The 21,499-nt window shown below is 53.8% G+C and overlaps 1 protein-coding gene across 1 annotated transcript in view; it reads left to right on the top strand.

Annotated features, from left to right (window-relative positions):
- Positions 1-12,221: 12,221 nt before the first annotated feature.
- Positions 12,222-21,499, top strand: part of FAM83F (family with sequence similarity 83 member F) — a 30,364-nt gene continuing 21,086 nt past the window's right edge. The window contains exon 1 of the mRNA XM_079775944.1: positions 12,222-12,767. Coding sequence (XP_079632070.1) covers positions 12,273-12,767 — 495 coding nt within the window. The 5' untranslated portion in view covers positions 12,222-12,272. The remainder of the gene's footprint in view (positions 12,768-21,499) is intronic.

The raw sequence follows: 21,499 nt of genomic DNA, 5'->3' as shown, positions 1-21,499 counted from the left end.
ACCACTGTCCTAGGGTAGCTGGCAGCACACCTCTGCGTGAGGGCACCTAGAAGGGTGTGTGTGTGTGTGTGTGTGTGTACACGTGCTGAGACATGAAGAAAGGGTTGGGTTGAGTGTGTTAGTGAGGGGCATGTGGGGTGAGTGGGGGTCTGTTCCTTCTTCCTTAGTCCCTGCTGCTCTAAGGAGGAACAGGGACAACCATCATTGAAGGTGATATAAACAGAAGAACGAGTTTGTGACTCAGAAGTAACTGTCAGTGTAATGCGGGCTCTGTCCCTTTGACTCTGAAGTCTACGATTCTCTGACCCCCACGACACCTTTAGAGAAAAACAGGACAAGAAGAGACTCGTGGTGGGTCGTGGGAGGGGAGAGAAAGTAGCCTGAGAGAAGCAGGGGGAGGCGAGCGTGTGTGAGGGACATCTTGTAGCCTCTGAAAATGAAAGCACAGGAAGGAAAAAGTAGCAAAGACATTTCAAAAGATGAAGGAGCCATGTGAGAGGCGCAGAGGGAGGGGAGGGAGCAAGAGGTTAAGTGGGACAGGCCAGGAAGACGCTGGAGTCAGCAGGCAGACGGCTCAGGAGGAGGGCGAGGGCGGAGGCAGGTGGGAGGAGGAATTGGAGCAGAGAGATGAACGCCAGCAGGTAGGGGCAAAGGCACCACAGGAATGAAGACAGAGCAGAGCAGAGGGGACTCAATCAGCTTTTTGGTGCGAGGCAATGTGAACACAGTATGGAAAATAAAAGCCAGAATTCATGTCTGATTTTACAGTATTTACAACCCATGCTTTAAACAGCCCACAAACCGGATCCGTCTGTCTGATTATGTGAGGATCAGCCCCAGTGAGGACAGAGTGAGAGGTTTGGTTCTGGCCTGGATTTCGTGCCTTGAAACACTTTTCAAGAAAGCGGTAATGAGACAAGGGCCCTTGTTTTGCGGGGCTGTGCCTGGTCTCTCACACACACACACACAGACACACACACACTCTCACACACACAGACACACACACACAGACACACACACACTCTCACACACACAGACACACTCACACACACATACACACACAGATACACACACACACGGCGCAGGAGGCTGACCACACAGTGTGGGCAGAGCTTTCAGAACTCCTGGGACTGGGCCTTCTCTCCCCCCAGAGGCCACTGTGGGAGTCGTTTTAACTGAGGCGCCAAAATCGCCTGCTCATTCCGTGGCTCAGTTCAGAAGGAAGGTGCCACCCAGAGAACAAGGGCCTTAGGGACCAAGCTGAGAGGACAAGGTCAGCCAGGGGAGGGAGGCTGACCCTCGTGGGCCCTGGTGCCGGCTGGGGGAGCCCCTGTGAGTGTGTCCACCCAATAGCATCTCAGCCCCAGGGCGCGTCCACCAGTGCCTCGGGGCCGCACAACCAGGAAACAGCACACTGTCTCTGAATGCAGCTGCAATGCCTTGTGGGACTTGGGAGCAGGGAACTTCCAGCGAAAATCCAGTTCCTGTCGGACCAGTTGGGTTTCACCAACGGCATGCCGAGTTCCGCAAGCCGAGGCTCGCTGCTTTTCCAATGCCTGGCACCTGCCCCTGCCCACCCACTTTTAGACAGCCTTGGGGTGATCTAAGGCTGGTGCTTCTCAAAATAAATGTGCCTGTGAGTTGCCTGGGGAGTGTGTTAAAACGCAGGTCCTGACTCAATCCTGCCTTTCGACCAGTCTCAGAAGTTACGTTGCTTGGCCCCGGACCACACTTGGAGCACAAGGACAGAGGACTTGGCAGTGAGCTAAACAGCTACTTGGACTTGGATCCCTTTTCTAGGGACATTAGGGCATCTTTCTTTTTTGCTAACAAATAAGTCACTTGGGCTGTGGGACAGAGAGACATGATTCAGAACTGTCATTATGAAATCATATTTGGCTGCCCAGGTGACGTATTATTATAGCATCTTTATCTCCATCAAGAGTCAGGAAATTTTAGGGGGAGGGGCATTCAGGTGAAGTACAAACTGGGATTTCCGAATAGTAATGATTTTGAACGTGAGCAGAGGTTGCCGGATACGTTGAGAAAGCCTTCTCAGGAAATCTGTAAACAAAATTGATTCCCATCATCGGGTGTGGGCCTGCTGGGAGGCAGGGAAATGGCCCATTGTGACATCGTTAGGTCTGAGCCAGCCCAAAGCAAAACAGGCCGCATGGGAGGCAGACGGCACTGCCAGAACGTCTGCCGTTTGTCTGTCTGAAGTCCACAGTTCGGCCTACCTCTAGCAAGGCACGGGCATTAGAAAAACATGGTGTCGATTCTTCTTTTAAATACTGCTCAGGTTCCTTCACGTCTCTCCATGACCACAGCCATGCCAGCAACATCTCTCCCTTCGGCAACTGAGCCAGCCTCCTCGCCTTTCTCCTTGCCGCCCTCTTGCTCCCACTGCCTTCTCCACACGGACAGCAGAGCAATCTGTAAACCAGGGATCTGATTGCATCACTCCCTTGCCCCTCACACTTGGGTTAAAGTACAAAGTCCTAGTGTGGCCCTGTGAGGTCTGGCCCTGCCTCCCTCCCCAGCCCCCTTCAGTGCCTCTCCCCTCCTTGTCTTCATGCTCCTGCCCCACTGGCCTTCACTCAGCCTCCAGATGGCCAAGGGTTTGTCCCACATCCTTTGCACCCGCTGTTCCCTCTACCTGGAATGCATCCCCTGTTCTTCACCTGGCTAATTGCTATGCATCTTCAGGTCTTGGTTTAAATGTCACTTTCTCAAATTGTTCTTTTCTGGCCCCTAATCTAAAACCATCCTTCCCATTACCAGGGGTGGGGAACCTATTTTCTGCCAAGGGCCATTTGGATATTTAGAACATCTTTCGCAGCCATACCAAATTATCAACTTAAAAATCAGCCTGCTATATTTGGTCAAATATTCAATTAACTCACCCCTAATGCCTTGGCAGGGCCAGACCAGATGATTTCTTGGGGCTTACAGGGCCCGTGGGTGGGACGTTCCCCGCCCCTGCGTTAGACCGCCTCGTGGCTGCCGGTGCTTCTCCTGAGTAGCCCCAGATGATGGCACTGGACTGGCTGTATGACTGTTCGACTGTAAGCTCCCTGGGCCAGGGGTCATCTCTGTTTTGTAAACTGTTGTCTGCCCAGCATGTAGCACTGTGCATGGCATACAGAAGCTCAATAAATATGTGTTTAATGAATGATGGGGGCAGTGGCTATCAAGACCCAGTCTACGGGGAATATTAAAAGATTCACATCTTAAATGGACAGATCATTCCATAAACATTTCTCGAGGTAGTTAAAGAACAAGAATGCAGTGTGAGGGAGCACAGCTCCCAGCTTTTCCCCTCTAAGTCAAAATGCCTGTGTAAACAGACACACACACACACACTCACTCTCACCCTCCCATCTACCCTCTGTGTGGATTTCCACATGCAGATGAAGCCAGCACGTCAGTGGTCAGATTCCATGCTATTCACAGAAGCCAGACCGTGCATAATGAGGGCCTGTGTCTGCTGTGGGGACCGAGGCCCCAGCCAGCCTGATCTGTGTCATAAATCCCAGCAACTCACTGAGCCTCTGCAGCACAGGTTCTTCCAGGTATGGCCCTACCCAGGGTCATTTGTGAACACATCCTGATGTGGGCAATTCCATTTCCACAGGTCAGAATTCCCCAGGGTGGGCAGCGAGGGGCGCCTCCCTCCCCCTGCTCCGTCTGACCTGGTTATGGGGAGTTGCTAGGTAACCGCTAGTCAGCCTCTGCTTCCCACGCCGAAAGGAGGGTTGGTTACCATGGCAAGTCCAGATGAGATGGGGCGTGCAGGGGAAAGGGAGTGCTGGCCAGGAGTTCTGCAGCCTGGATTCTGCCCTCACTCCCTCTGGGCCACCGGGCCTTAGGGACGTGTCTTCATCCCTCTGGCCTGAGTGTCCTTACCAGTCAAATAAAGGAGAGGCTGGGTCTCCTCTTGCTCTGAATCGCTGATGTATGCAGCCAGCATAAACTAAGCAAACATTGGCGTCCCATGCACCCCAGTGGAGAAGGCACCAGCTTTGAGTCAGACAGAACAGGGTCCCCGTCCAGACTCTGCCACTGACTGTGTGAGCCTGGACAAGTCACTTGACCTCTCTGAGGTCACCTAGAGAGCCAGAGCCAATAGCACGGAGTTGTCACGAGGAGGAAACACAGGATAGGAACTGCTTGGTAAGGGCCCAGCAATGGTGGGCAGCCCCGCTAGGCCTTCCAGATGGCCGAAGCAGCCCTCTTTACCTGACCCCCACCCCAGGGATATGTTCCTACAAAGGCCCCCCCCCCCCTTTGTAACTCGCCTGTCCTATAGTCAGTCCTGCTCAAGGAAAGTCTCTCTGCATCAGGCAAACTGGTAACTTGGTGCTGGAGTAAATCAACTTGGGGAGAGGCCCCCTCCCTGGGCCTCGCCCAGCCTCGTCCAGGTGATGGCTGCCTGTAGCGGTGGCCAGCAGGGAACAGTGCTGAGGGTGTTGGCCAAAGAAAGGAATGGTTCTTCGTTTAAATGTATTTTTCAAGTACAGTTGACATACAATATTATGTTAGTTTCAGGTGTACAACATGGTGGCTAGACATGTACATACCTTACAAAGCGATCTGCTGATGATTCCAGTGCCCACCGGGCACCCTACACAGTTAGTACAATGTTATTGACTATATTCCTGACGCTGTGCTTTACATCCCCAGGACTATTTTCATCACTGGCCATTGTACCTCTTAATCCCTTAGATCTTTTTCACCCACTCTCCAGCCCCGCTCCTGCCTGGCAACCAGCAGTTGCAGCATTATGGGCAAGAGCCAAGATTGGGAAGTAACTTAGGTGTCCATTGATAAATGAATGGATAAAGAAGAAGGGGTATGTATATATAATGGAATATTAGTCAGCCATTTAAAAAAAGTGAAATCTTGCTATTTGCGACATGAGCAGACCTAGAGGATAATATACTAAGTGAAATAAGCCAGAGAAAGGCAAGTGCTTGATCATTTCACTGACATGTGGAATCTAAAAATAAATGAACAAATGCAATAGAAACAAACTCACAGAAACAGAGACCAAAGGAGTGAATCTTGCAGGGAGAAGTGCAGGCCAGGCCGAGGGGTGGGCAGCAGCTGGAGCCACCACCCCTCCCTCAGGCCCACCTGCCTGCCTGTGGGCTCCCCGCCCTTACACCAGCCCACCAGACCGGGCACTTTCTCTACTGGAAAACCGTTCCCCTGCCGTCCTTGGCTTGGTGCCAGCTGCCTCCCGAAGGCGGGGGAGGGGAGATGGAGGCAGGACCTGTGGGCTGCTCTGCAATGCCCCTGCCTTTCTATGGACCTGCGTCCACATCCTCACCAGCCTGCGAGGGCAGGGACAATGCCATGTCCTTCCCAGTCTTCCCATGTCCCTCTCCTGACATGTGCTCCTCGGGCCTTGCCCTAGAGAGGGGTGCACCGAGGGTCCGCGCCCTGGGACATTTAGGTTTCAGTCCCCAAAGACAGGAATGAGCAGACACCAAGTAGATAGATAATTGCAGCTCCAGCCCCTTGTTTGAGGTCAGAGCTGTTTTAAAAATGTGTCCTCGAATAGTCCAGGCACACCCCAGTTCCCCGGCACTGCCAGCGGGTGGGAGAAGGAGGTGTTTCGTCAGCAGCTCTGAGCCCTACGGGTAAAGGTTGCTCCAGCCACCTGCTCCGCTCCCAGGGTGCGCCGCTCCAGGAATTCCCCGTGGCTGTGCTGCTGCCCTGAGGAACAGCACCAGCCTGTAAGGGATGACTGAAGCGGACTAAGAATGAGTGACAGGGAGGGGCAGAAAAACCCAGGAAGCGGGGTGTCCAGGAAGTGGGGGGCAGTTGCAAAGTGGTTGGGGAGAGGAGCCCATATGTTTCAAAGTTGCAGATACAACAAAGCCCCCAAGTCTGGAAGGCCTGGGAGGGCAGGAATGTGCCGAGCACGTAACAGGAGCTCAATAAATGCCCCCTGGAAGGAGCGGTGAAGGCCTCAGTGAGTCACGTCCAGCAGGGGAGAAGCTCAGTGTTCATTTCTCAGGCCAGAGGAGCAGGTCAGAAGTGAAAGCTGTTCGACTAGTTCGGTCCGAGGACCTACCCGCCTCCCTCACGGTGCCCACTGCAGCCCCTGCCCTGGTTCTCACAACCTCTCTGGGAACAGCAGCAACGAGCCCGGATTTCACAGGGGCGTGAGAGAGCCCTCGACGGTTTATAATGGCACTCGTGACACAGGTTGCCACCGAGGGGAAGTCAGCCCTGGGAACTCACCTGAGCACAGATCAAGAGGCGGGCTATTTGGGGACTCGCATCACCCGGATGGCCTGGGATGAACACAGCTACGATTACTGTTAACTACAAGGTGTCCTATCTTCACTGCTCACGCAGCCAACAGTGCGCCGTGGGTGAGGGGAAGGCGAATGAGAGCCAAGTTCCCAAGCAGGAGGGAGAGGCACGATTCCTTGCCAAGGAAGGCGGAGGTGCGATTTCTCAGGAAGGCCCAGTCACCTTGCCCCCGTGGCCTCAGTGAGGAGCCCCACCTCGCTCAGGGAAACTCCAGACCGAAGGCAGGAGGAACCGGTGAGAGCCAGAGGCCTCCTGGGATGCCACCATTCGTGGAATGTCCCCAGGCACCACAGGACCTGTGGCTAAAAGGAATGGTTTCCTGGCTGATAAGGCTCTTCAAGGTCTCGGTAATGAAGCTCGGAGTGCTCAGCTGGGGGGCAGGGTGGGAGGCCCGGGGCTCGGGCTGCGTGCACATGTCCCGGCATTTCCACTTGCAGCGGATGGATAACCTTGAACAGACCTCCCAGAGCCTCAGTGAATTCATCTGTAACACCGGACAGTAATCACTTTCACAGTCTACTTCCCCAGATTGGGGCAGTCAGATCAGATAACTGTACATTAAAATACCTCCACAGCCTGAAACCGCTCGGTGAAGGCCACTGTGTCACTTACCAACCAGCCCTGTAAAGACGGGGTATCTGACTCCCCGCTAAACAAGGGGAGCCACCACAGCAGCTGGATGGCATGTCTGATGCCTCTTCCTTCCTTAGAGACATGCATGTTGTCTAGTACACATTAACTGCTCAAAAATGTTGATTGGATAAATACGGCATTGCTGTGTAAAGGGAAACATTACAGAAAGTCCACAGTGTGTTTCAATCAGATCTAAGAAAGATTTTGTCCGATGTGAACTGTCGCTCAAGTATTCTACTCAGATTCTCACCTTCTGTTCTATTCCACTTTGTGTCAGAAAACATTTGTGCTCCTTCAGAGCAAAACCATGTCTTAATCATCCCACATGGGCCAGGGCTTGGTCTTGATCGGAGCTGCATCCCCAGCACACAGAACATGCCCTTGTGCTCAGTAAGGCTCAATAAGGATATGGTGAATGAAAGAATGGTTTGCAACCTATAGCATAAGGCTAAGCATTCAGCAGATGTTTGTTGAATGAATAAGTTACTAAATAAGGGGAACACTGTCTTTTACTAATGTCCATTTCCAGCGCTCTCAACACAGGCAGCGAAACAAAGTGGGTAGGTAGTCAGGCTCTGGAGTCAGATGGTCCAGGTTTTAATCCTGGCTCTTCTTTACTAGCTGGGCAACCTAGAGTGAGCTCCTGAACCTCTCTGTGCTTCAGTTTTCTCACCTGTAAAATGGGGATAATAATAATTTTTCCAATAGGGTTTTATGAATTCACTTGGAGGATACTTAAAATATTTAGCACAGTGCCTGGCACATAGTAACTGCTGCTATTTTTTAATGACCATATCACTCTCTTAATAACCTTCATGGCTCCTCTCTAGCTATAGAATAAGCTCTAAAGTCAAGGTCCCCACAATTTGGCCCCAATGTCCCTTCCTTCCGGTCCCACTTACCCACACTTGAACACCAACCACCCTTCACTGGCTTCCAGACCCTCCTCTAACTAATGAATATCCATTAGCTTGTTTCCTTTCTCACACGGCCCTGGACTTACTATTGCCCATATTTCACTGATGATGTGACCAAGGCTCAGAACGGGGGAGTGGCTTCCCCAGGGACACACAGCTTATCCCAGGACAGTGGGACTCCATTCCAGGACTCTCTGACATGAAAGCTCATGCTCCTAGTCACCGGCCTCTGAAATCCTTGCCATGCACAGTGTGATCTATGAACCAGCACTGCCAGCCCTACCCGGGAGCTTGCCAGAAATGGAGACCCTCGGGCCCCACCTCACACCTACTGAACCAGAATCTCAATTTTAGCAAGATTCCCCAGGGGCCTCCTAAGCACAGTCAAGTTTTAGAATCACGGTTGTAAACCACTTTCTACCAGTCAGACAGAACTAATTAAATCAAGTACATGATCTCATTTAATCCCTACACCAATCTGAGAGCTCATAGGTCAGAATTATTATCCCTTTTTACAGATGGGGACACTAAGGCTCTGAGGGTTAAGTACAGCCATGCGCCACTCGACAACGGGGTGCATTCTGAGAAATGCATCCTTAGGTGATTGCGTCATTGTGCAGACATCATAGAGCACTTGCACAAGCCTAGATGGGACAGCCTAGTACACACCTAGGGTATATGGATAGCCTGTTGCTCCTAGGCTACAAGCCTGTACAGCATGTGACTGCAAAAGAACATGAGAGTAAATCGAACACAAGAGAAATGGTATAGTCAAGACACAGGTAAACATAAGCTGTATGAGGCTGCGGCTGGAAGAACACGGCATGCTATTTTACAGCAAACTTTGGGTGTTTTTTATAAGTAGAAAGAGTACACTCTAAAATAACAATAAAAAGTACAGTAAATACATAAACCAGTAACAGTCATTTAGTATCAGGACCAAGCGTTATGTACTATATATAACTGTATTGCTGTGCTTTTATACCACTGGCAGCGCAGTAGATGTGTTTACACCAGCATCACCACAAACACATGAGTAACCCTTCGCACCACGACCTCACCATGGCTACAACACTCGGCTATAGGAACTTTTCAGCTCGTTATAATCTTACTAGAGGCCTGATGCACGAAATTCGTGCAAGGGTAGGCCTTCGCAGCCCCAGCTGCCTCTGAGCCCCGGCTACCGGGGCCCTCGTAGCCCCAGCTGCCTTGTAGCCCCGTGGCCCTGCCCCCTGCCCGCACCCGCCTTGGCCTGGTGCTGCCTGCATCTGCCGCCACACACCCTCGGTTCCCTGGTTCTGAGGAGCCCCCCGATTAATTGCCCCGTAGAGGGTGGCCTGGGCCTCCCTCTGTGGAGCGATCATGCAGTGATGACGGGCCCCCCGACCAATCGCATAGCACCCGCCTTGACTGACCTGGCGCCAGTGCGTGTTATAGCATGGTCATCCGGATGGTTATTCTGCTGTTCGGCCATTCGGTCAATTTGCATATTATGCTTTCATTATTATAGACTAGAGGCCCGGTGCATGAAATTCATGCACAGCAGAGGGGGGTGTCCCTTAGCCCGGCCTGCACCCTCTCCAATCTGGGACCCCACGGGGGATGTCCGACTGCCAGTTTAGGCCTGATCCTGCAGTCTGACATCCCTCTCACAATCCAGGACTGCTGGCTCCTAACCGCTTACCTGCCTGCCAGCCTGATCACCCCCTAACTGCTCCCCTGCTGGCCTGATTGATGCCTAACTGCTCCTCTGCCAGCCTGATCGCCCCCAACTGCCCCCCACCCTGCTGCGACCCACCTCCTCTGCTAGGACCTGCCTCCTCCGCACGTGGCAGCGGAGTCGCCGGGACCAGCCTCCTCTGTGCCACACGGAGCTGAGGGACCCCCAGGCCTCACCATGAGGAGCGGCTGCCGGGCCCCGGCTCTGCTGTGCGCACGGCCATCTTGTGGTGGCCATTTTGTGGTGGCCATCTTGTGATGACATCGCGCACAAGGTCACAAGGACCACCTAGGCTTTTATTAGTATAGATGGGACTACTGACATCCATCATTGACCAAAATGTCGCTATGAGGCTCATGACTGTATCTTGAACTGAACCCACATGTACCTGATACCAGCCTCATGCTCTGACACACTCAATCTCAACTCTCTCTGCCTAGAATGTCCTTGCTCTCTCTCCCCCTTGAATTCTCATCCTTTTAGGCTCCACTCAAAATCCCTTCCTGCCAGGTGAAGCCCTTCTTACCCACATCCCATTGGATAGCTTAATTACTCCTCCCCTCAGAGTCCCCACAGCCTCCTGCACATACCTGTCTCTTGGCCCCAATTCATTCTCTCTTTTTTTACATTTGTTTTTCAATTAGAGTTGACATACAATATTATATTCGTTTCAGGTGTACAACATAGTGATGAGACATTTAGATACCTTCCAAAGTGACCACCCTGATAGGTCTCGTACCCGTATCTGACACCACCCCTAGTTATTACAATATTATTGACTATATTCTCTATGCTGTACTTTACATCCCCATGTCAGTCTTTTCTAAAGAAATCTGTGCTGAGCCAGGCACATAGTAGGCCTTGAGTAAATGCTTGCTTCCAGGGCACAAGTCATTAGCAAACAAACTAAATGCCCTCCAGTCTAAAGATGAAAGTTTGTCTATACTGACAAGTGGAGTGGTAGCAGGAGTAAGGCTTGCCAATCCCCAAGAGTAGAAAAAGGACACAGGTACGGTGACAAGCACCTCGTTACTCACCACTCCGATCTTTGGGCTGACACGGGATGGCAGAACTGACTTAAAAAAAAAAAAAAAACTTTTAAAAATGTGTTTTTTATTGATTTTTAGAGAGAGAGGGATAGAGAGATAGAAACATCCATGAGAGAGAAACATTGTCGATCAGCTGCCTCCTGCATGCCCCCCACTGGGGATTGAGCCCGTAACCCTGGTATGTGCCCTGACCGGGAATTGAACCGGTGACCTCTTGATTCGTGGGTCGACACTCAACCACTGAGCCACATCAGCCAGGCAGAACTGACTATTGTAACAAAATTTGCTTATATTTGAAAATCTAATCCTCATTTTATTTTAAAACCATCAAAAGGAAACCTATTCAAATTCCCTGGGTTAAAATCAGGTCCCAAATCCTGCCATTTCACAAGAGAAATAAAAAGGACAAAAGTGCTTTTAATGTAGGGCAAAGAGCTCTGAGACAGAGAACCCCAAGGGCTGTTTCTCTTCACAGGGAACGTGGGCAAACCACATGTTCCCAAGCCTCAATTTCCTCATCTGTAAATGAGGGGGTTGGACTAGTTTCTGAAGCTCTAAGATGCTGTGCTATAAAATGAGAGAAATGTGAGCCCTTGGTTGCTATGATCTGAAAATATTTTGAATGTAGAGAATCAAATGTACAGTAGTGCTTGAACAAAATAATATGTTAATGACTAAGAACATTCTATTGAATCCAGTGGGAAACGGCAGAGCTGCTGCTGGGGGTGGTGATGTGTGTGTGTGTGTGTGTGTGTGTGTGTGTGTGGTGTCTCCTCCTGTGCGGCTTTCTTCCTTGAGCTCAAACATCTATTTTGAATCACTAATATGGTAATCAGGCCTCTGGCAGCCTATCTTGCCCAAACACACATACACACGCACGCACACGCACACGCACACACATGCCCACTCCACTTCAAATTAAAATGGGATGAAATTCCACCACTGCTGCTTGCTTACTAGTACATCCTGGCTGCATTTGGGTGGGTTTTGTTTTGTGTTTTTTTTTAAAGAAATTTTTATCGTGGTGCAGGTGTTGAATTGACGGCTTCTGGAGGGAGGCCTCTGATCTCTGAAATGGGACGCGTGGGCCTGGGGCTGGGGGTTTTATTATCACTTTCCTTGTGCACACTACCCGCCCCTTACCATCCAGTCCAGCATCGGGGCCCCAGGCTCTCCAACCGGGAGAGGTCAGATCCGCAGCCCCAGAAGCGCCCCGGCCCAGCACGTGCTCGGGCCTCCCCGCGGGGGAGGGGGGGGGGGTTGGGGGTCATGACCGCGCACCTGCTATGCCTCTGGCTCTGGCTCCGCGGGAAGGTGAGCTCCCCCACCTTGCTCCCACGAAGCGTCTGGCCGGGGAGGTGGAAGCGAGCCAGAGGCCGCGCGTGGGAGCTCCTGCGAGTCCCCCAGGACACCCCCGCCCCCCGCGCCGGGTCGTCGGTGCCGCTCGCGCCTGCAGAGGCGGAGGGCGAGGCCGCCCCTCCCCGCCCGACGGCCGCGCCCGCGCCCCGGCCCGCGCCGATTGGCCGAGACCGCGCGGCCAGGTGAGGCGCCCCGCCCCTCGGCGGCTCCAGGTGCGGCGGTGGGACCGGGGCCGCTGCCGGGCCGGGGCGGGTGGCCGGCACCATGGCCGAGTCCCAGCTGAGCTGCCTGGACGAGGCCCACGTGAACGAGCGGGTGACCGAGGCGCATGCCGCCTTCTACTACTGCGAGCGGCGGCGGGCGGCGCTGGAGGCGCTGCTGGGCGGCGGCGAGCGGGCCTACCGGGAGCGGGTCCAGCAGGAGCAGCTGCGGGACTTCTTGTCCAGCCAGGAGCGCCAGGCCCTCCGCGCCGCCTGGAGCCCCTACGAGGACCCCGCCCCCGCCGCCAGCACCACCTCCCGGGGCAAGAGCAAGGCCAAGGCCAAGGCCCCGCCGCTGGCCTCCGCCGAACCCAGGGAGTCCCTGGCCTACTGGCCCGACCGCTCCGACACCGAAGTGCCCCCGCTGGACCTGGGCTGGACCAACACCGGCTTTTACCGCGGCGTGAGTCGCGTCACCCTCTTCACCCACCCCCCCAAGGAGGAGAAAGCACCCCACCTCAAGCAGGTGATCAGGCAGATGATCCAACAGGCCCAGAAGGTAGGCCCTGTCCCCGCCACCTCACGGGTGGGGAGCCTCACACCCACTTCCTTGGACCAGGCCCCACCTCAGGGGCAAACGGCCCTGCCCACCCTTGGGGCAAAGGGTCCAGGATGCCTCGTTCACGTCCTGGGGCTGCGCTGAGGCCTCTGGAGGAGGTGTGTGTCCGTCCGTGTTGGCAAATTATAAAGTAATGAGCAGTTGTTGGTCCTTATTACAGTGCCCAGGGCGCTGGCTTCCACCTGCCATGTGCTTCCGTGTCCCCGGGAAGTTCCTATCCCCAGGGAAGAGCCGGGGCTGGTGGGGCCCTGTGGTAAAATGGGCCCCTCGGAGGTCATGGCGATACCTGCCTGCTGCCCAAGGTTTTACAAGACATTTCCCTGGCCATTTCCTCATTTGATCTTCAAAACAACCTCCGAAGCCGGTGGTTTGACCTCCTCACCCCTGCCCTAGCCATGATGCTCTTAGCCTGCGTCGGAGTCAAGGTCGGCCTAGCTAGCCCATCGGATTCACACTCCCAACTAGAGCTCAAGCAGCCTGGAATGAATGAGGAATTGTGAGCACCTACTATGTGCCTGGCTTTGTGCTGGGCAGGTCGCTGGACTCAGCAGCTCAGAAAAAGCTCCCACTGATCTCGTTTGCTATGCACAGGGGCCGAAAGGAAGGAATGTGCGCGTCTAGATTGCCTGATTAGAATACAGGAGGGGCCGGTAGGTTGTGGGGCAGAAAGAAGATTTTAATCTTTCCTCTGTGCCCTTGGGTAGAGTTTCCAGCTAAAATATAGGATGCCCCATTAACTTTGAATTTCAGATAAACAACAAATACTTTTTTTAGTATTAATATGCCCCACATATTGCATGGGGCATACCAACTATTAACAAGTTAATCGTTATTTATCTGAAACTCAGAGTTAATGGGGCACCCTGTGTTTTATTTACTCAGTCCGGCTCCCCTCCACAGAGATCTGCTAAGAAACACCAGCAGCCTTTGCTGTCCAGTTCAGCATATACAACAGGAGTGGCTTGGGTTCACGGTTCTAATTCAACTCCATGAACGCGGTTGAAGTTCAGTTACCTCTGGAGGCTGAATGGCCTGGGGAGGGAGGATTAACCTGGAAAGACCAGTGGGGGAGGGTGGGGAGGGTGGCACGGAGGCACCTCTTCCAGGAAGGGGTGGTGATGCAGGTAGTTGGCTAGATTGGCCACCAGAAGGAAGGGTTAACTTGCTCCTTACTCCCCCCCCCCCTTTCCTACGCAATTCTTTGTCTGCCTGAGCTGTCTTTGTGTATTCATCGCATTCTGCAAAAGACAAAGGCAGGTTTGAACAGGGGAGAAAGGACAGGGATGACTGTTTGCGGCAGGCTGCCGCTGGGGTCAGGTCTGGTAACACGAACACGCCTCGATGCATTAGCACTCGATGTGTGCCAGCCACGGCGAACATGATTTGCCTGCAGTTTCTCTTGTGCTTTGCACGACAGCGAGGGGAACTGGGTATTTTCTTATTTTTGGATTCAGAACAGTTAAGTTACTTGCTGAGGGTTACATAGCTAGTACGTGGTTGAGCCAGGATTTAAACGCCGGAGTCCTTGCTCTTAACCACTGTGTAGCCTGCTCTGCTGTCTGACGATGGTGCAGCAGGATTAAGCCAAGGAGCTTGAGTGGAGTTAGCCTGGTCACAACCTGGTCACAACCTGGTATACATACCCCCGCTGCAAGAAGAGATGAGCAGGGTCCCTGCCCACTGGGGCTTCTTGTCTCTTGCGTGGTGGAGGGTTCTTTTTTAAAATATATATATTTTATTGTTTTTTTACGGAGAGGAAGTGAGAGGGATAGAGAGTTAGAAACATCGATGAGAGAGAATCATCTATCAGCTGCCTCCTACACACTCCCTACTGGGGATGTGCCCGCAACCAAGGTACATGCCCTTGATCGGAATCAAACCTGGGACCCTTCAGTCCACAGGCGGACGCTCTATCCACTGAGCCAAACCGGTCAGGGCTGGTGGAGTGTTCTGAATAACAACAGAAATTTTAACCCTTGTAAGCTGCTCCAGTATTCCAATCTGTACATAGTTAAGAATCGGTGTTTCCCGAGTGCTCAGTGTCAGGTGCTGGCCATGGGAGGATATAATCTGTGGCCTTTGCCTGCCAGGAGTTAACTCAGAGGCTGGGGGATGTGCTCAAAGCACGAGGTTTTGAGGCTGGATGTGCTCAGTCTGCGAGGGCTGCCTGAGGGAGTTGCATTGCTGCGTCAAACAGGGAGAGAGAAGAACCTGGAGTGGACAGAGTCTCCATAAGACACTGAGGAGAAGGAGGGAGAGATGTTTGCTTCAAAACAGCAAGCAGCTTTGATTGGCCGAAGGGAGGAGCTGTCCTGGTGAGAGCTGAGGATTGTGTGGGGCCTGGTGTGGGTGTCCTCAAACTGGGTGCAAAGCGGGTGGCCACCCCCCGGGGAGAAGCAGCTTCTGACCCTGTCTGTACCCCTCAACTCCCAGGCCCTCTGGGCCCCACTCTTCATTCCTGCCGCTCACATCGGCACAGCGCCTTCTTCTCAAAGACCCTGTGAAGTAGGTAGGGCAGAGGGGTAGACTCTGTTTCACAGGGGAGGAAACTGAGGCACGGAGAAGGCAAGGGGCTTGGCCAAAGGTCACATGGCTGGTCATAGAAAGACACTGAGCCCTGGCTTCTGCTCTAACAGCTACCCCTCTGACCACTGCCTGCCGCCACCCTTACCCCGACTCATCCAACTGGCAAGCAACCCTCCGAGGCCAGGACTAGGTCCTTCCTCCTTCCTTGTCACCCCGAGGGAGGGAGTTTCTTTGTTTTCGGTGAGTCTGGCTGCTGTGAGGCAGGTGGGGCAGACTGTGCGATGCTGTAAGTGCAGAGACTGGGTGATGGGGGACGAGAGGTGCAGGACATGTGTGTCCAACTGTGAGCCAGAGTTCTGTCTTTTATCTCATTTAATCCTCAGAATAATCGCATGAGGTTATTCCTGAGTGATAACCAGAAACTAGGGCTCTGTGGCTGTGACTTACCCGCAGCTGCAGACCAGTGAGGCTTCCCAGCCTGGGCCTCAGGGATGCGGAAAAAGGAGCATAAAGGAGACGCTTTGAAAATGTGATCGGGGGTTGGGGAGGAGGGGCAGAGGGCCTTGGCCAGTGAGGGAACAGCCCAGCGGGTGTGGAGGTGGGACCAGGTGGAATGGGAGGAGGCCTTTGAGGCCGGCAGGCTTATCTGCTTTCCCGGCCTCTGCAAATGTCAGGAGGCCCTCCCGGTGGCAGGGGGCAGCCAGCGTTCGAACATGCGGCCGTGTTTGCTTGTGGGGTGGGGTTTTTATCATGTTTTTCCCGGGGAGTTGTCTGTATATTTTAGTGTCACTGAATGATGTCTTTTGTCTGCTTAAACTGCGGGCGGAAAGGTTGCCTTCAGGGACCCAGAAATGAGTCCCTGGTGTGTCCCTGGCTGGCCGAGATGACCAGCGGAGGTTGGGCTGCTTCTTGGGCTGCTAAGGTCATTGTCACTGCCAGGCGGCGGGCTTAAAGCAGGACCACGTATAGCCTGGGAAACTCTTGGTTCTTACATGGGCAGAGCGAGAGGCTCCAACAACTCGAATTTGGATGGACTTTCGACTCTGAAGGGTAATGCACCCATTTGGTCACTGCACAGATATAAAGATATAAATTTTAATCCTCACCTGAGGATGTTTTTCCATTGATTTTTAGAGAGAGTGGGGGGGGAGAGAAAGAGAGAGAGAAACATTGATGTGAGCGAGACATATTTATTGGTTGCCTCCCACACGTGCCCCGGACAGGGGCTGAGGATCGAGGCTGCAACTGAGGCACGTGCCCTTGATTGGAATTGTGACCCTTCAAGTCCTCGGGTCAACACTCTCTCCAGTGAACCAAACCAGCTAGGGCTGGACAGATATTTTGAGGTCCACTGTGTGCTAAGCACTTTAGTAGAAAACAGACATATTAAACACTCTTAAGTGGCCTAATGGTCTGCTAACCGGTCATTATAATGCAGTGTGCTGAGTGCTTGCGTAGAGGGTGTGGCGGGAGGGCCGCTAACCCAGCCCCGGAATCGGGTTAGGGCAGGACCTTTGATGCCGAGGACCTGTCCACGGCGTGTCTGAGCGCCGCAGGAAGGTGAGGCTGCACCAAGCCACCCAGCCCTCCCTGTGCCCAGGCCCCCTGCTGACCCGCTGACCAGCAGCTGCCATGTGTGAGGCCGCAGGGCAGGGCTAGGAGTATTTATTACCTGTGCCTCACCTCTGCATTCCTGCGTCCCATTTCCTCTGAGCCTCAATCACCTTGTACGGCAGAGTGCTGTCTTCATTTCACAGCGGAGGCCTCCGAGGTCTAAAAGGGTGGAATGACTTATCTTCAGACCAACAACAAGGTTACACAGCTTCCCCAAGTCCCTGGCCAGGATGACCAGTAACCCTGCACAGATGATAAGCATAACGAGGAAAGGGAGGCGGCTGGACGAGGCAGCTTTTATTAACCAGGGGACGGAGGGGCGTGGGTAGCCAGGCTCGGCCCTACCTCATCTCTGCCTATTGACGGGTTTGTTCCCTTTCCCTCAGGGCCCGATTCAGATGGCACCTCTTCCTTGGCACTTTATCGGGTTTACAATCCAAAAGGGGTTTTGTTGTTCTCAGATGAGGCTCCCTGTCGGTGCCGCCCGGGTGCCTGGCACACAGCTCGCTGCAGGAGGACCCCTTTCATCCCTGGGGACTGGGAGCTTAGGAGGAGCCAGGTCTCCGCCTTGTCCCTCACACCGTCACCCAGAAGGGCCTGATGAGCCACACAGGCTCAGCCCAAAGAGCCCCGGGGCGTCGGGGAAGACTCCCCACAACTTCCCGGTCAGGGCCCACGGGAAGCCAGTGATTTGCTTAAATGATTAGAAGCTGTCTCCTATTGGCCACTGTCCCTCTCCGTCCCTCTGTCCCCTGTTGAACTGCACATCACCCAGGGGTTTAATCCCCAGCGTAACAAGCTGTCTGGCAGCAGAGAGAATGCTCTAAATTGGGGGGTGGGGGACTAAGGGGGATCAGAAGGATTTGGGGAAAGGCTCCAGGCAGGGGGCATGCTGGCCAGGTTAGCAGCCTTGTTAGAGATCTGGGCAGCGGCTACGATGAGTGGACAGCTGGGTACACATGCCCAGGGGGTGTGGCACAGTCTTGGAGTCAGCAGCTCACGCTGGGAGACGGAGCTTTGCAGGTGGCCGCCTTTGCCACTGGGTCGAGCCCACGGCTTTCCCCTGTTACCTTCATCGGCACTGTTCTCATTCAGTACATCCAACAGGAAGTACCGAGAGCCTTCTCTGTGCAGGCCCCATGCTGGGCATTGGATAGAGACACGAATCGGATGTAAAAATAACCAAGAAAAAAAAAGCTTACATATAGAATTTTTTCCATGTTGCCGATTTGTGAACTCTGAGTCAGAGAATACATTCATTAGCCACCTCACCACCGTGTTTGCGAGCTGGTTCCTATTCCAGACTTGCTCCTAACACCTCTCTCCCGCCCTCCTTTCCTGATCTCTTCCCCTTCCGTCTCACAGGGACAGTTGACTGTCGCTAGAGCTGGAGTTGCCTTTTGAAGCCCATGACCTGCGGGTCCGACACGCTGTCCCCTCTCCTCTGCCTAACCCAGTGGTCGGCAAACTCATTAGTCAACAGAGCCAAATATCAACAGTACAACGATTGAAATTTCTTTTGAGAGCCACATTTTTTAAACTTAAACTTCTTCTAACGCCACTTCTTCAAAACAGACTCGCCCAGGCCGTGGTATTTTGTGGAAGAGCCACACTCAAGGGGCCAAAGAGCCGCATGTGGCTCGCGAGCCGCAGTTTGCCGATCACTGGCCTAACCCTTCTGCCCTCCACAAGTGACCATTCCACACGGGCTTTGTTTCTGGACAGTTGCAGGGTCCTTGTCCCTCGGAGGCTGGTGATCATGGTACAGCTGCAGCTCCAGGGACGCAGCACGGCAGAGCCCTTGCGGGACCTCGCCCCGGCCTGTCCCGGCATCCCTGCCAAGGCCCAGGTGCGTGGCTGTTAGAGACGCCTTTGTGCTCAATCACTGGCCCCAGGCGCGGCGATTTCTGAGCAAAGGACACCCAGCTTCGCCTCAGGCACAGAGGACAGGCTCCGAAGTTGAGAGGCCCTGGCTCTGTCCTGATCTGGCCACTTACCGTGTTCCTTTGGGGAAATCACTCCCCCCTCTGCGGCTCCTGACCTGCACAATGGGAGGATAATACCTAGATTCCTGGATGGTTTTGAACATCGACAGAGAATGTGTGTGTGAAAGACACGGACGTGGAAAGTAACTGCGCCTCCTCGGTCTTTCCTGGGAGCAGGGGAGGGAAGTGCAGTGGAATTTCCTCCCAGAAAGTAGGGGTGCCCAGCCAGGCGGTTAGATTGTCGGGGCAGGTGTGTTTCCTGTTTCCTCTGAGTGAGCGAGGAGCCGCGGCCTGCCCATGGCCTCCCCCTCTCTCCTCTCCCTGAATTTATCTGTTGGTCTTGATTTAGTCGTGGCGGTTTGTCAGGGCGGCTGTCTGTCTGCCTGGTTCTGCTGTCTGCCAGGCTGTGGCATCTGAATCCTCAGCCAAGGATCTGCTCTGGGATGCCCTGCGCCGAGACAAGACACAAGGCACTAGGCTCCCCGATTCCTAAACCCGGGAGGCCCGAGGGTGTTCCCCTCGCACCATCACCCAGAAGGGCCTGACCAGTCACACAGCTCAGCCCGAAGAGCCCCAGGACAGTCTGGGAGGACTCCCCACAACTCTGAGCTTTCCAGGGAGGGCGATGGGCCTGGAGGGACAGGCTATTCTCTGTCTGGAGGAGAGGGAAAGCGAGGCTTAATTCCTGTGAAATCTACCACTTTGGGCCCCTGACAGTGAGGATGGGTGTTTCCCAGGGAGTGCAAAAGTAGGAGATGGGGCCTGGGTGAGCCGGCGCCTGCATCGAGACCTCTCTTGACACAGAGCCGGGTCTGCTGGGCAGCGGTCTCAGGAGGCCAGGCCACTGCGGGGGGAGGAGGACACAGCTGGGAACCAGAGCCTGGATGTCCTTGTCCTTGCTCTGGCTGTCTCTTTCCTCACCCACTAGGTGACCTTGGGCAAATCATTTGACCTTGCTGGGCCTCCATCTCTGCATCTGGAAAGTGGGGATAATTTTTGCCTTCTTGCTTACAAGACTGCTCTGAGATGCTAGTGCAAGACTATGAGACAGCACTTTGAAAAAGATGAGTAATGTTTGCAGATAAAAGGGATTTCTATTAAGAGGGACTAACGTTATTGAAAGATGGGTGCTTCACGTGTGATTTCTGTCGATTGATTCAATCCTTGCAAGAGAAGTGGTATTTTTCCTGGAGGCTTAGGGAAAGCACGAGGTCATAGCACTCATAAGAGGCCAGCCGGGCTCCACGCAGGCCCGAAGTCAAGGCTGTGTCCTGCCACAAACTCAGGCTACCGTTGGGGGCTGCCCCCTGGGGCCACATCTTCCCTCTAAAACTTCCAGAAACAAAATCTATCAGCCTGGCGCCAAGAAGCTCACACGTTTGTCTGGAGACGGACAAGTACACGGTTGCTAGCTGCTCTGACCTGTGTAGTGGGGGAGAGGTAGGAGACACTGCTTGGGAACACTGGGCAGGTGTCCCTGGGAAGCCTCCCGGGACCTGTTGTCCTCTTAACGGCCACTTTCTGGCCCAAGAGTCTTGTGTCCTCGATGACAAGCTGAGACCTTGATGGATTCCCAGCCAGACACCCCCATCCCTCCACGTTGTCGGCCCCGAGGATGATGCCTCACCTTGGCAGCCAGATCCACCTTCCTTTCTCGGGTGTGCAAGGCCGAGCCTGTTCTGGGGAAGCTTCCCCTGGGGGTGGAGGGAGCCGGCAGAGAACCAACAAGCCCGGGGTGGGTCCTGGCACTGTCCCCCCGCTCCCCCGCCCCAAGGCTGAGTCACGCGGGGATCCCTGCTCTTCCCCCTCCAGCACCTCACCACCCCAGGGCCATGAACAATCAGCTTAGCTGCCTTCCCGAGAGTTCTCTCTCCCCTTCTCTGAATCTGTGGGGTCTGTGGACTTGCCAAGGGGCCCAGAATCATCGGCCTGGACAAGAGTGTTTCTCATTATTACTCTCTCTGGCCCGAGTTTCCCGTCTCCTGGGAGCTCATCCTGGCGTAGCTGGTCGAGTGGTCATCATTCTGTTGGGCCCCTCGCAGTACTGGCTGGGCACGTGGGAGGCTCCGAATGAAAGTCCTTTTTGTTCTTTTTAGCAGTGAGTCAACGGTTGGCTGGGGTGGGGGTGGGCACCTGTAGGCGGATCTTTGAGGACAGACTGTGTCCTTAACTCCCCCTCCCAGGAGGGTGCCCGGACTGCCTGGAGAGTCCCCACGTTCACTAGTTCACTCAGCGTGTTTTTTCTGAGGACCTAGTATGTGCCATGTTCCAGAAACACAGATGAATAAAAGGTGGACCCCACTCTTCATTCTAATGGGGGAGATAACAAGAAAATAAATGGCAGCACAGAGAGGCGGGTTAATAGCTGTGACTTATTGAGCAATGCCAGGCATGTGCCAGCCCTGAGGAATAGATATCATTAAATTTTCACCAAAATCCACAACTTTCCATTGTACGGATGAGGAAAGTGAGGATCAGAGAGGATAAGGCCATTCTGCTAGTGCCGTGGTGGGCAAACTGCGGCTCGCGAGCCACATGCGGCTCTTT

The sequence above is a fragment of the Cnephaeus nilssonii genome, assembly GCF_951640355.1.
Source record: "Cnephaeus nilssonii genome assembly, chromosome: 6".
Taxonomy (NCBI): Eukaryota; Metazoa; Chordata; class Mammalia; order Chiroptera; family Vespertilionidae; genus Cnephaeus; species Cnephaeus nilssonii.
The sequence above is the reverse complement of the archived record's forward strand: the minus strand, read 5'-3'. Positions and strand labels throughout refer to the sequence as shown.